This window comes from Mytilus californianus, unplaced genomic scaffold (assembly GCF_021869535.1).
Source record: "Mytilus californianus isolate M0D057914Y unplaced genomic scaffold, xbMytCali1.0.p SCAF_1, whole genome shotgun sequence".
In the NCBI taxonomy this organism is placed as follows: Eukaryota; Metazoa; Mollusca; class Bivalvia; order Mytilida; family Mytilidae; genus Mytilus; species Mytilus californianus.
In genome coordinates, this window is record NW_026262581.1 from 110007288 (window position 1) to 110019386 (window position 12099).

General features: G+C 33.1%; 1 protein-coding gene across 1 annotated transcript; it reads right to left on the minus strand.

The window, feature by feature from the left end:
* Nucleotides 1-4886: 4886 nt before the first annotated feature.
* Nucleotides 4887-12021, minus strand: LOC127730522 (golgin subfamily A member 6-like protein 4). The gene is made up of 3 exons (XM_052238956.1): nt 11973-12021; nt 8787-8862; nt 4887-5758 (listed from the first exon to the last, which is right to left on the minus strand). Exons 1-3 carry the CDS (start codon nt 12019-12021, stop codon nt 5176-5178), a joined length of 708 nt encoding a protein of 235 aa, XP_052094916.1. The 3' UTR covers nt 4887-5175.
* Between the last annotated feature and the right edge of the window lie 78 nt (nt 12022-12099).

The following is a 12099-nucleotide window of genomic DNA, read 5'->3' on the forward strand; positions in this document are numbered from 1 at the left end:
CGATACTTAGATAAGATATAGTCTATACTAATTAAGTAAGCAACAACTAATTCCTTCCTTAAATATATCAGAAAGCATGTTGCTGTGAAACAATTTTTCAAAATCATTTCAATTTTCCAATAGAATATTTTCGCAACTTGTAGTTTTTAAAAGAAATTATAATTGGATACAAGTGTGTATGTGTATATTCCGTTATATGTGGCTGGATAAAGAAAACATTTCGTAAAAAATGTTTGATTTTATTTAATAATTTACACCAAGATATCATAAAACGTAATTGGATAACTTGATTTTATCATGATTTACCATAAAATTAGATCAAATTGCTAAAAGACGTGCCCCCACTCACCCGCCCCCTAAATTTGATATCTATCTTTTTGCATTAATCATAATATCTTGATGTAAATTGGATACACCCAATCGGACTAACGCCCTCATAGATATATCTAATACTTACGGTGCTTATATATTATAACTCGTTCGCTTTGCCCCTGTCCGTACTTACGTTTTAGATTTCAATGATCGTAAGCAGTGTGTCACTGGTAAATTACTTGAAACCTGTACTAAATTCTTTCAGTAAATTGAAAGACAAATTGAAAGAATTGGTCCTGCTTTTTTTCATAAAAAAGAATGGCCATCGTAGATACAAGTATCTTGCCTTATGGAGGGATAAATTGTACTTTGTAAAATATCACTCTGATTCAAACAAGAATTATCTGAAACTGACTTTATAAAGATGCTTGATTGACAACATTTTGTAACGTTTGGATGACGTGTTTTTCAACAAAAAATCGGTATTCCCATGAGAACCAACTGTGCTCCTCTTCTTGTCGACTTGTTCCTTTATTCATATGAGAATGACTTTATACAGGAGCTTCTTAAGAAAAATGAAAAGAAGCTCGCATTATCCTTTGACTTCACGTTCCTCTATAAAGATGACGTCCTCTCACTAAATAATTCAAAGTTTGGTGACTATGTTGAACGCATCTATCCCATCGAACTTGAAATAAAGGATACAGTTAAATCTGCTCATGTCTTGACTTGCATCTAGAAATTGACAATAACAAAACTTTTCGACAAAAGTGATGATTTCAGCTTCCCAATTGTGAACTTTCATTTTCATGTAGCAACATTCCAGCAGCGCCTGCAACTGGAGTATATATTTCTTAGTTAATATACGATATTGTAGAGCTTGTATTTCCTATCATGATTTCCTTGATAGAGGGTTGCTGCTAACAAGTAATTTATTAAACCAAGAGTTCCAAGTTGTGAAATTAAAGTCATCCCATCCAAGATTTTACGCGCGCCGTCACGAGTTGGTTGACCATTATGGAATACCTGTTTCGACGACGGATTAATTCATATTGTCGTAACCATTATACTGCCCCCTTTTGCTCGAATGTGACCTACTGAATTAGACTTCTCACCGGGTTTATACTTACATGAGCAAAACGACGGGTGCCACATGTGGAGCAGGATATGATTACCCTTCCGGAGCACATCAAATCACCCAGGGATTTTGGTGGGGTTCGTGTTGCTCACTCTTTAGTTTTCTATGTTGTGTTTTGTAAACTGTTTGTCTTTTGGTCGTTTTTCATATTTTGCCATGGCATTGTAAGGTTTTTTTCGACTTATCAGTTTGAATATCCTTTTGGCGTCTTTCGCATTTCTTTCCCAGATACAAATATTTGGTTTGGAAATTAATTTGGCTGTTCCGGTAGAAAACTTATTACAAACGGGATATCACATTCTTATTCTTACGGCGATGTTAATAAAGCCCATAAACTTAGATGCGATCCGTGTAAAAGAGAGGCGAAAGATACCAGAGGGACATTCAAACTCACAAGTCGAAAATAAACTGACAACGCCATGGCTAAAAAAGAAAAAAGACCAACAGACAAACAATAGTACACAAAACACAACATAGAAAACTAAAGACTAAGCAACCCGAATCCCACCAAAAACTGGGGGTGGTCTCAGGTGCTCTGGAAGGGTAAGCAGATCCTCCTCCACATGTGGCACCCGTCGTGTTGCTCATGTTAGTACAAATCCGGTAATAAGTCTAATTTGGTAGGTCACATTCGGGAAAAGGGGACGAGATTGTATTTACGACATTTGGAACATATCCGCTATCATCTGTGAAACGGATATTTCATGACAGTCAACCAACTCGTGATGGCGGCCGTAAACCTTACGAAGGGACGATTTCAACTTCACCACTTGAAACTCTTGGTTTATAGCTTCCTTGTGAGCAGCAACCCTCTATCAAGGAAATCATGATAGGAAATATAAGCCCTGGAATATCGTATGCAGGCGCTGCTGGAATGTTGCTACATAAAAATGAAAAGTTCACAATTGGAAAGCTGAAATCATCTCTTTTGTCGTAAATTTTTGTTTTCAACCGACCCTCATTGTCATCTCATTGTGTAAACTAATCGATCCTGTAAATAAACTTACTATCAAAGGTAACCAATTTAATACTGAAATAAATTTTTTTAATATTGTTTTTATCGGTACAAACAAAGTTGATTTTGTTATCAATGAATTAAAACGTATCTAATTATTATTGCTATACAGCTATTAATATTCCTGATCCTACATTCTGTCAATGCTTATATTTGGCATTACACAAAATCATGTTTACTCTGACTGTTTATGTCGTCTTAATACTAAATCCATAGGATTTGTACCGATTGATATTTTAGTTTTTGATACAAGATTTTTTGTATTTGTTGTTATTTGTCTTGGATTAGCTTTCTGTAACATCAAGTTCTCTTAAATCGGCATTTTGTGTCTTTTGTCTTTTTGTTTATTTGTTTTTTGTGTGTTTTTTGTGTCGACATGACGAGTCAAGCCTTTCAACTGATTTTTATAGTCCCTTTTATGTCGTACTGTTACACCACTGTCCCAGGTCAAGGGAAGGTTGGGCGCCCACAAACACGTTTAACACCGCCACATTATGTAGATGCGTAACCCGTCAGGAGCCTGTAATTTAATGGTTGTCATTTTTTGTTTTGTACATAAATCAGGTTTTTTGGTTTTCTTATTTTTTATGTTGAACATTTGTCATCTCGGGGCCTTTTATAGCTTCTTTTATGGTGATTTTTACCATTGTTGAAGGCCGTACTGTGACCTATAGTTGCTTACTTCTACGTCATTTAGTATCTGGTGGAAAGTTGAATAGGCAATCATACCACATCTTCTTATTTTCATGTTAACACTTATTAATAAATGAATTTCAGTATGAATCTCTTGCACATACAAAATAAACCCATTTTATTTACGGTAGTAGTCTTTCAAGTTACATCGCGATGACCGTGAAGGCATTCCGGTGTATTGTTGCCAGAGAGATTTCCATTACGTAACTTTCGTGTTTGACTGGTAACCGATCTATAATCTATAAATACACTGACATCATCGAGTGCAAAATTACATTCCTTATCGCTTGTGATAAATTCATTTCTTCAATGAATACTCATAAAATAGAACATAAATTAATAATAAGAAAATGTTTTGTTATATATATATAAGTAAAAACTCATTAATATCTATGCACACGCACAGAAAAAATCATTTTTTCTGTGCGTGTGCATATATATTAATGATTTTTTACTTAATATATATATATATATATAACAAAACATTTTCTTGTTAACGCGTGCGGAAGAATATCTCAAAAACGTTTGCAATCTCCCATGCAGAGTTATCGGTCCTTGCTCTCTCTCAAGAACCGATAACTCTGCATGGGAGATTGAACGTTTTGCGGGAAAATATGAATGCCTACTCAAATCCAATCTATAAGAAAAATCGAATTATTACAGAAGAGTGTCCACCATGCACTTGCACTGCACTATCATTAATATAGTAGAACAGAATGATATACAAATGGATGAAAATTATATATACATGTAACTGTAATATACAAATATTAATATAATATATAACAACAAACCAGCCGTATACTGATTTGTATCACTACAATATAATAGTTATTACGGTGAGGTTTAATTCCCTGTCATTTATTTATCATCCACGCGCGAACTTGTCTCAGAATTTTTTTTATATCTGTACATTAACCTCACTTTCAGGTATAGAGAGGTGATTTTTTTTCTGAGACAAGTGCTTGTGACCATCCACAAGAACTTGCGGTCATCCGATGTTCACTACTTCAGTACTTTGATTAAGTTTATTAGTGGGAACGAAATTGTATTAACACTTTTACTTCAAAATTTACGAATAACAGAAGGATTTTACCGTACACAGTATCAGTAAATCAAACGCGTATTAAACTAAAAGTTTTTACAATTTTATTTAGGGGCCAGCTGAGGACCACCTCCGGGTGCGAGATTTTCTCGCTGCGTTGAAGACCCATTGGTGGTATTCGGCTGTTATCTGCTCTTTGGTCGGGTTGTTGTCTCTTTGACATATTCCCCATTTCCATTCTCAATTTTATTTAGGGCAATAATAATAAACCAAAAGTTATAATTCGACGCGCATGCAGACAACACGCTGTCAAAAGTAAAACAAGTTTACAAAACATAAGACTGAAAACTGTAGAGAGGAGCAACACTAACTCTAAGGTAAGGGACAGGTGGTTGGAGGTGGAATAACATTTATAAAACGATGGACTATGTAGTAGATTTTGAAATACTTGTTAAAGTTCTAAAAATAAAATCTGCACCACCGAACAGCTTTTTCTTTTAAAAAGTCAATTCACTTCACTGCTTATATAGTTTCCTTAAACAATGGTATCCTTTGGACAATGATATTCTGAAAAGATCCCACAATTAATCTAATTAAATGGTTGTATCCATTCTTTTCAATTAAATCGCACCTACGAAGGAGTTTAAAAAGAGACACACGAAGCTTTAGAAAACAATAATGCATACAATCAAACAAAACTTTATTGTACTATTCGAACAATTCTAAAAAGTAACACTTTTAAACTTTGCAAAATATGCTTTCGATTACAATGAATAAATTGGTGAGATTTATGAGTATATCTATATATAATTGATTCAGTGGTGTTTAATTATGTACCCTTAATAATCTGTGTGTAGAAAATTAAACCGCATACATTGTCTTTATAAAAATGTTGATAATACCACATGACAAAATTAATTGTAAATAGTTACTTAAATCATTACTGCTATTTCTTTTTGTGTGTGTTGAAATTTATGCAAACAATTTTCTTTTATGGAGACGAGGTTGTTGCTTTCGAATCATCTCCATTTCATCCAAAAGCTGTCGCTCTCTTTCTCTTAGTTTTCTGGTTTCATCATCTCCAACATTTTTAGCTGACCTCAGTTGACCCAATTGGCCTTTCACCCTGTCAAGTTCTTTTCGAAGTCGCTCTACATCAGCTTGTAGTGTACTCTCCAGCTCTAGTCGTTTTTTCTCTTCTTCAGACAAACGGTCCTTCTCGTGCTTTAAATCATCTGTGGTCTTTCTTAGTTTCATTTTTAAATTACTGATGTCTGCTTCCATTCTTTTAAGTTCTTTTTCTTTTGTTTCAACAGAATCAGGTCTACTTTTGACAACTCGTTCCTTATCGAGTTTGGCTTGAAGAATTTTCTTTTCAAGACGGAGTTGTTTGAGTTCCCGTTCTCTCTTGTTCAGTTCTTCTTGCAGTTCTCTAACCTTTGTCATTTTGTTTTCAAATGCTTGTTCTGCTGCTTTTACTGCCATTTTTTCAAATTCAGGTTTTAACTGTTCAATCGCCATCTTGACCATCTGTTTTGTAAATGTTCCAACAATTCTGTAAAACACAATATTTTTACATTGTCAAATAACATTTGGCCCTTTTTTGATAGAAAGCATTTGACTACCTGTAATAGCATGTATAACGTATTCGAATACTTTTAAAATGTATTTAGTTATTGTCATGTTGTTCATTTGGAAATAAAACGTTGGTGATCATTTTATATTAACATCATCAAGGATTTTTCTTTAAGAATTTTGTTAGGTCCAAAATGCCGCGAGACTAATCCATTTTGAAACGACAAAAATCCGTTGAGATTCGTGTGTAGATTATACGTTCTATTGGGAAAACGTGAAACAGAAAAAAAAAAACATTTCTCTCACCTAAACAAATCCAAGAAAAACCAAAACGACGATTATTTGCAGAAATTTCTATAGGCAATCATGATTTCTGTGTTCTAAATTCCATTGGAGTTTAAACCAAATTTGAAGAACTTGATATATATATTCACTCTACTGGATACCAAAGTTTCATACGACTACATGTCATTACAAACAACGTTATATTGGTTGACCTCACAATTTTTCCACAAGACTTCTTTCCATACTACAGACATCGGATCTACTAGCTATTAAAACAGTGGCTTAATATTTACATTGCAACTATATACTGTGAGGGTAATGTAAATCAGACGATTCTAACGAATCGTAGAAGTATATATAATTAAGGTCCATTTCGCATGCAATAACTCCAATAAATGTTTTATCTCTCTATTATATATGGTATATTACTCATTTAACTCTTACAGACATATTAAACGGAATTTTTAATGAAAAGGCAATTGGAGGTAACATATCGTTCTTTAAGAAAGGAAAAATATTGCTACTTAGTACGTTAAAAAAATGTTCTCTGAAAAGATAATCACAAAACTGCTTGATTTTCTGATCAACATAAATGTGGGTGTGCCAGTTTGCCGAAGACAGCAACACCTGTATGTGGATTTGGTAAAATATACCATGCCTTATTTCATGTTTTATGCAACTTATTTTAAAATTTCAATCTTTATTCTTACGGAGAATTTAGCACATTTTGTATCGTATTGTTGTTTGAGAGTTGCTGCTTACCATGAAGCTATGAACCTCAGTACTTACTTCAAGGTTACATCTGTATTCTTTCCATGTCTTTGTATATATTCATTACATTTTTTTTTCTTGTAAATTCAAGGACGATCATTAATTTTGATATTACGAAAACTAAAGCTGCAGTCCCGCAGGCAAAGTTGATCTTTTAACGGTTTCGTATTTTGTTGAAAGGATATATATATACATTTTGTTTTATCCGTGTGTTTATCCAGATTACTTTGTATGCTGATTTATCATTTAACTTTTAGCTTTTATCATATTTATGATTACACCTTGCTATCTCATTATTATTTTTTGAAAGGATACAGTTGCACAGTGCTATGACGTCTGCGGGCTATCTATGATGAGTTTTTACATCCTCTGGGTCGATGCCACTTTTAGTGTGTATTTTGTTCCCGAGGGTATCACCAACCCAGTAGTCAGCACTTGCGTTGACATGAAAGATAATTGATATGATAATTTTTCTGTAAATTTACAGTTTAAAATGTTGAATTATATAAAAACTTCTGTGGACCAAGGTATAGATTGTCGTAGCCATATTTGGCACTTTTCAGAATTTTCGGTTTATAATGCTCTTCAACTTTGTATTTGATTTGACCTTTAAAAACTCACTATTATACCGTACTCTTAATAATATTTAGTAGAATACAATAGGGAAAATTTTTATTTAATAGATTTTTATAATATTTCTTTGTGATATTCAAAATTAAGAGGTAAAAAAGTGGCAATGCCATACCTTCTACTTTTCATTGATTATGAATTACCGATGCTTGAACAGAGACTAATCTGACTAAAAAAATACCGAACTCCAAGGCAAATTCATTAAGGAAAAGTCCATTAAAACCTGACAAAATCAAACGCTATCGATCAACGGAACAAGTGAAAAACAACTGCCATACTCATGACATTTTCCGAAGAAAATTATGTGTTAAACCTGGTTTTATAGCTAACTAAACCTCCGTTGTATGACAGTTGTTTTAGTTCCATATTGACAAAATTGTGTGAGCAACCCAAACAGACATAATAGGTAATGTTTAAGTTCCAATTGAAGGTTTGGCTATTATTTTTATGTCTCTTTATGTAAAACATATCATCAAGTATTTATACATCTCTTGCTTTTAAATTTTAGATTTGAGCGTTCGTAATGATTGTAAATCAAGGAGAGCATTTCAGATGCACAGGGTGGTGAGTTACCCCAGTTACCCATATGTGCATCTATGACTACTGCATCATGCAAAGTTGGCCGTGGATGAATTTGCCTATTTTGTTCCTTTTGGTCATATAGTTTCTGACATGGGTACGTATTTTTGTATCCTCGGCTCTCAAATGTTTAGGTTTGAGCTTTCCCGATGAAGATAAATCTGGAAAAGTGCTTCGGACGCATGAATTTTATAGCGTAATTTTTAATTTCTAGCACTGGATCGATACCATTGTTAGTGGTCTGCTTGTCTCCGGAGGATATCATCAGCCCAATCGTCAGAGTTTTGCCATTGACATTGTTTATAGCATACATGTCTGAAATTTTTCGTTGATAAATTAAATTCTAATTATAAACTAAGGTACCAACTCGCTCTGGCAAAGTAAGATGGATTTTGGTTATTCTTTTTATGTCACTTTTGTCATATACAGTAGTTCGTCAGATGTTTATACATCCCTTGCTTTATTTTTTTTTTATTTGAGCATTCATCTTTAAGGTTTATCCATAAAAACGCTTTGGATGTTCCATATTTATAAAGTGTTTGTTCGCATTTTCAACAGTACACTAGTATAGATACACACAAAAGAGTTCACACATTATCAATTTGTTCAATATATCCTAATTAATATCCCAAACTGGTTACATTTCCTTAAATTATCGATCAACGTTCTATTTTTGTATGGTGGAAATTAGAGAACTTTGATCAAAGCAAACCAATTTTCCATCGCGGATTGAGTGGACATACCCGATACTCCTTCTGAATTCCTGAAACTCTTTACCTTCTTCTTCTGTCATAAATTCAAGAGCATTAGTAACATGATCTAAAACATAAAAATATATTTCAGTTGATATATTGCTTTTAAAATAGCAGTCAATAATAACTGACTGTAAAGATGTCTTGAGCATTTTGAAGAAGAAAAAAACTTTGTGTTCCATCCATTTAGACTTTTTCAGGCGTGTATTACGTTGAATACCAAATGTACGTATATATTCATGTTCTCAATTCCTTAGACATTTTTTTCTAAAGTAGAACGAGCATCGTGGTGCTGGACCACAATATTGAGGACATCAAGTCTAAACCTCCTGGTTGCACCTTTGCTAGTTTTCCTATAATCCATGACTGGCCATGATATCCATGGTGACCTGAAAATTATCTACAACACCTCTCTGCAGAATGTGTACCAATGGACCGAACTACCCACATCCATTAATTGGAAACACAACTTTATATACTAATGAAATCAAACAACGAGGATCATGCCAGGCAATGGACTAAACGCGAAAAAGGTGACGTAGATAATTTTTCTGAAAGGGTTAAGGCTGTAAGGTGGTTGATACAAATTAGAATTTAAAAAAAAGGAATGGGTCCATGCATGAGCACTCATGCTAAATCTATTTGCAAAGACCCTAATGTTGGTAGGCACCTGTCCTACCTCTTTAACAAATATGTTGTTTTCCCCTCCGATAAATTATGGCATAGTAGTTTAACGATGTCCAAGTCTCATAAATCGATTAAAAAGACAAATCAAAGTAACAAACAAAAACTGAGGAAATCGCATGAACTCCAAAAGGAGCGAGATCGGGTGTGTCGAGAGGACCCGAAAACATCGTTATTAACATTACATTTACTGCTTGATAAAGGAATTAGATATTGACAATTCACTTGGAAACTCAACAAATACTGTCATGATACTTAAAAAAGAGGAAATCCTGAATAATCATAGACTGTTTAATTTTCCTTTGGAATTTCAACAAATGATGAAGAACTGGATTTTGCTTCACGAAACTTCTTTCAAAATTTAACATCTATTGCATCAGCAATAAATGTCGCGCTTCAGAGTTAATATAAAACTACCTACTTTAGGGGCAGCGTAAATTAAATGTTGATACTAAGATCCAAAGATATGTTAGAGTACGTACAATTTAAGTCCCTTTCTTCTCTACCCTTAACACTAGTATTCCTGATTCTAACCTTAAAGACAGATAAAGAATTAGTCCAGCTTTCGTTCAATAAAAAGAATGGCAAACGTATATACACTAATCTGGTTGTAAGAAGGGATGAATTGTATTCTATAAATAAAACACACTCTGATTTAAACAAAAAGACAAAATTTTCATTGAAACTGACATCATCAAGGTGTTTTTTTTTATTGACAACGTATTTGTTACGTGTTTTTCAACAAACAATCGGCACCCCTGTGGGAGCAAACGTGCTGCTCTTCTTATCGACTTATTATTTTTTTTTCATTTGAGGAAGATTTCATACAGAGCTTCTCAGGAAGAATGAAAAAAAAGCTAGCATTATCCTTTAATCTCACGTTCCGCTATGTAGATAATGTACACTCACTGAATATTTCAAATTCTGTTGACTATGTCGAACGCATCTATCCCAGTTAACGTGAAAAAAGTACATGTATACTACAGATACAGTTTAGTCTGCCCCAATACTGACTTGCATCTAGAAATTAACACTGAAGTTAGGTCGAGAACAAAACTTTACTTCAAACGGGATGATTTCAGTTTCCCCAATTGTAAACTTTCTATTTCTATAGCAACATTCGAGAAGCATCTGTATATGAAGTATAAATTTCCCAGTAATACAATATTCTAAAGCTTGCTTTTCTTATCATAATTTCCTTGATAGAGGGTTGCTGCTTTCATGTTTTTTTGGGGTTTTTTTCATTTTAACATGCCCATTTTTTTACATTTTGTTGTTTAACAGTAAATTTAAAAATATAGTTTTATATGCAAGATATTTAAAATTAGATTTTTATGAATATTAATATCTCTTTTCATAATTTGCTAAATTTTTATCATGGGCTTTCCTATTCTATTAAATACTTATATATGTAAATTGAATTATGTTTCAAAGAGCTTAGAGTAATTTTCATATTATATAATGCGCTGTTAAAATACTGCATAATAATAATAAAGGTAAGCGATTAAACCTGGTTATATGACCGTTGGGAGTCTTCGGATGTCATCTCGAAGGTTAATACTCACGAAATGCTGACACATTTTATAGAGTCCATGTATTGTTGATTGTTTATTTTAGACTTTCTGTAATTTGAATATACGTTTTAGTATGTTATAAATCAAAAATGAGAATTTGAGTCAAACCCGTGAACATGAATTTTACGGCTGATGTCCCTTTAAGCTTTTATCGGCTCCGGTCCTAGAAATAAGAGACAGAAGATACCAAAGGGACAATAAAAAATCGAAGGGATTGTAGTAACTACATTTGGAACATATCCGTTGTCATCTGTGACACTGCAGATACTACATAACATTCAACCAATTAATAATCACATTCAACTTACTTAAAGACTCAATATTGATCGTAATATTTCTTTGTAAAACTATTTGTAAAAAGTGAGAATATCGGTCAGACATTTTTTTTACAACTACAGTTTTTAAATATGTTCATGTAGTAGCGCAATCTTACATTTATAGATCCGATGATATGATATTAAAAGTATTTATAAAGTACCAATTATTTTTGTTCAGATCGGTTATTTTTCCATTATGAAGTCATAATTTCACTCTAAAGCGTGTTTCGCAATATATTCAAATGCTTTTTGGGTTTGACAACATTTAAGAATATGGATTGTTGTTTTAAATCCACACTGAAAAGACGATATTTTGAATTTATTTAACGTTTACGTATATATGAAAGGTTCAAATGTACCGGTAAAAATTGTCCGAAAACCTGCAATAATAGTAAATTACGTATGGTAATTCTATAGATTCAGAATTTTTCGAGGTCATATCAGTATAAACGGATAATGACATTGGTGTGTAATTTGAAGATTTATCGTTGAAGAGTATCTAAAAATCTGTAGTTAATTAAATGATTTTCAGAAATGGTAAAAGAAATATTGAAGTTTAACATGAAAACATGAAAGATAATATTTTCTTCAAAACAACTTACGAGAAGTTCCATTGCTCATTGTATCGTCATCTGAATTACATGCTGCCATTCCTGTCAATATAAAACAAAAGATAAATATGAACCAGTTATCTGTTAGCCAAAAAATTAGGTTAAATTTTTAGTTTAA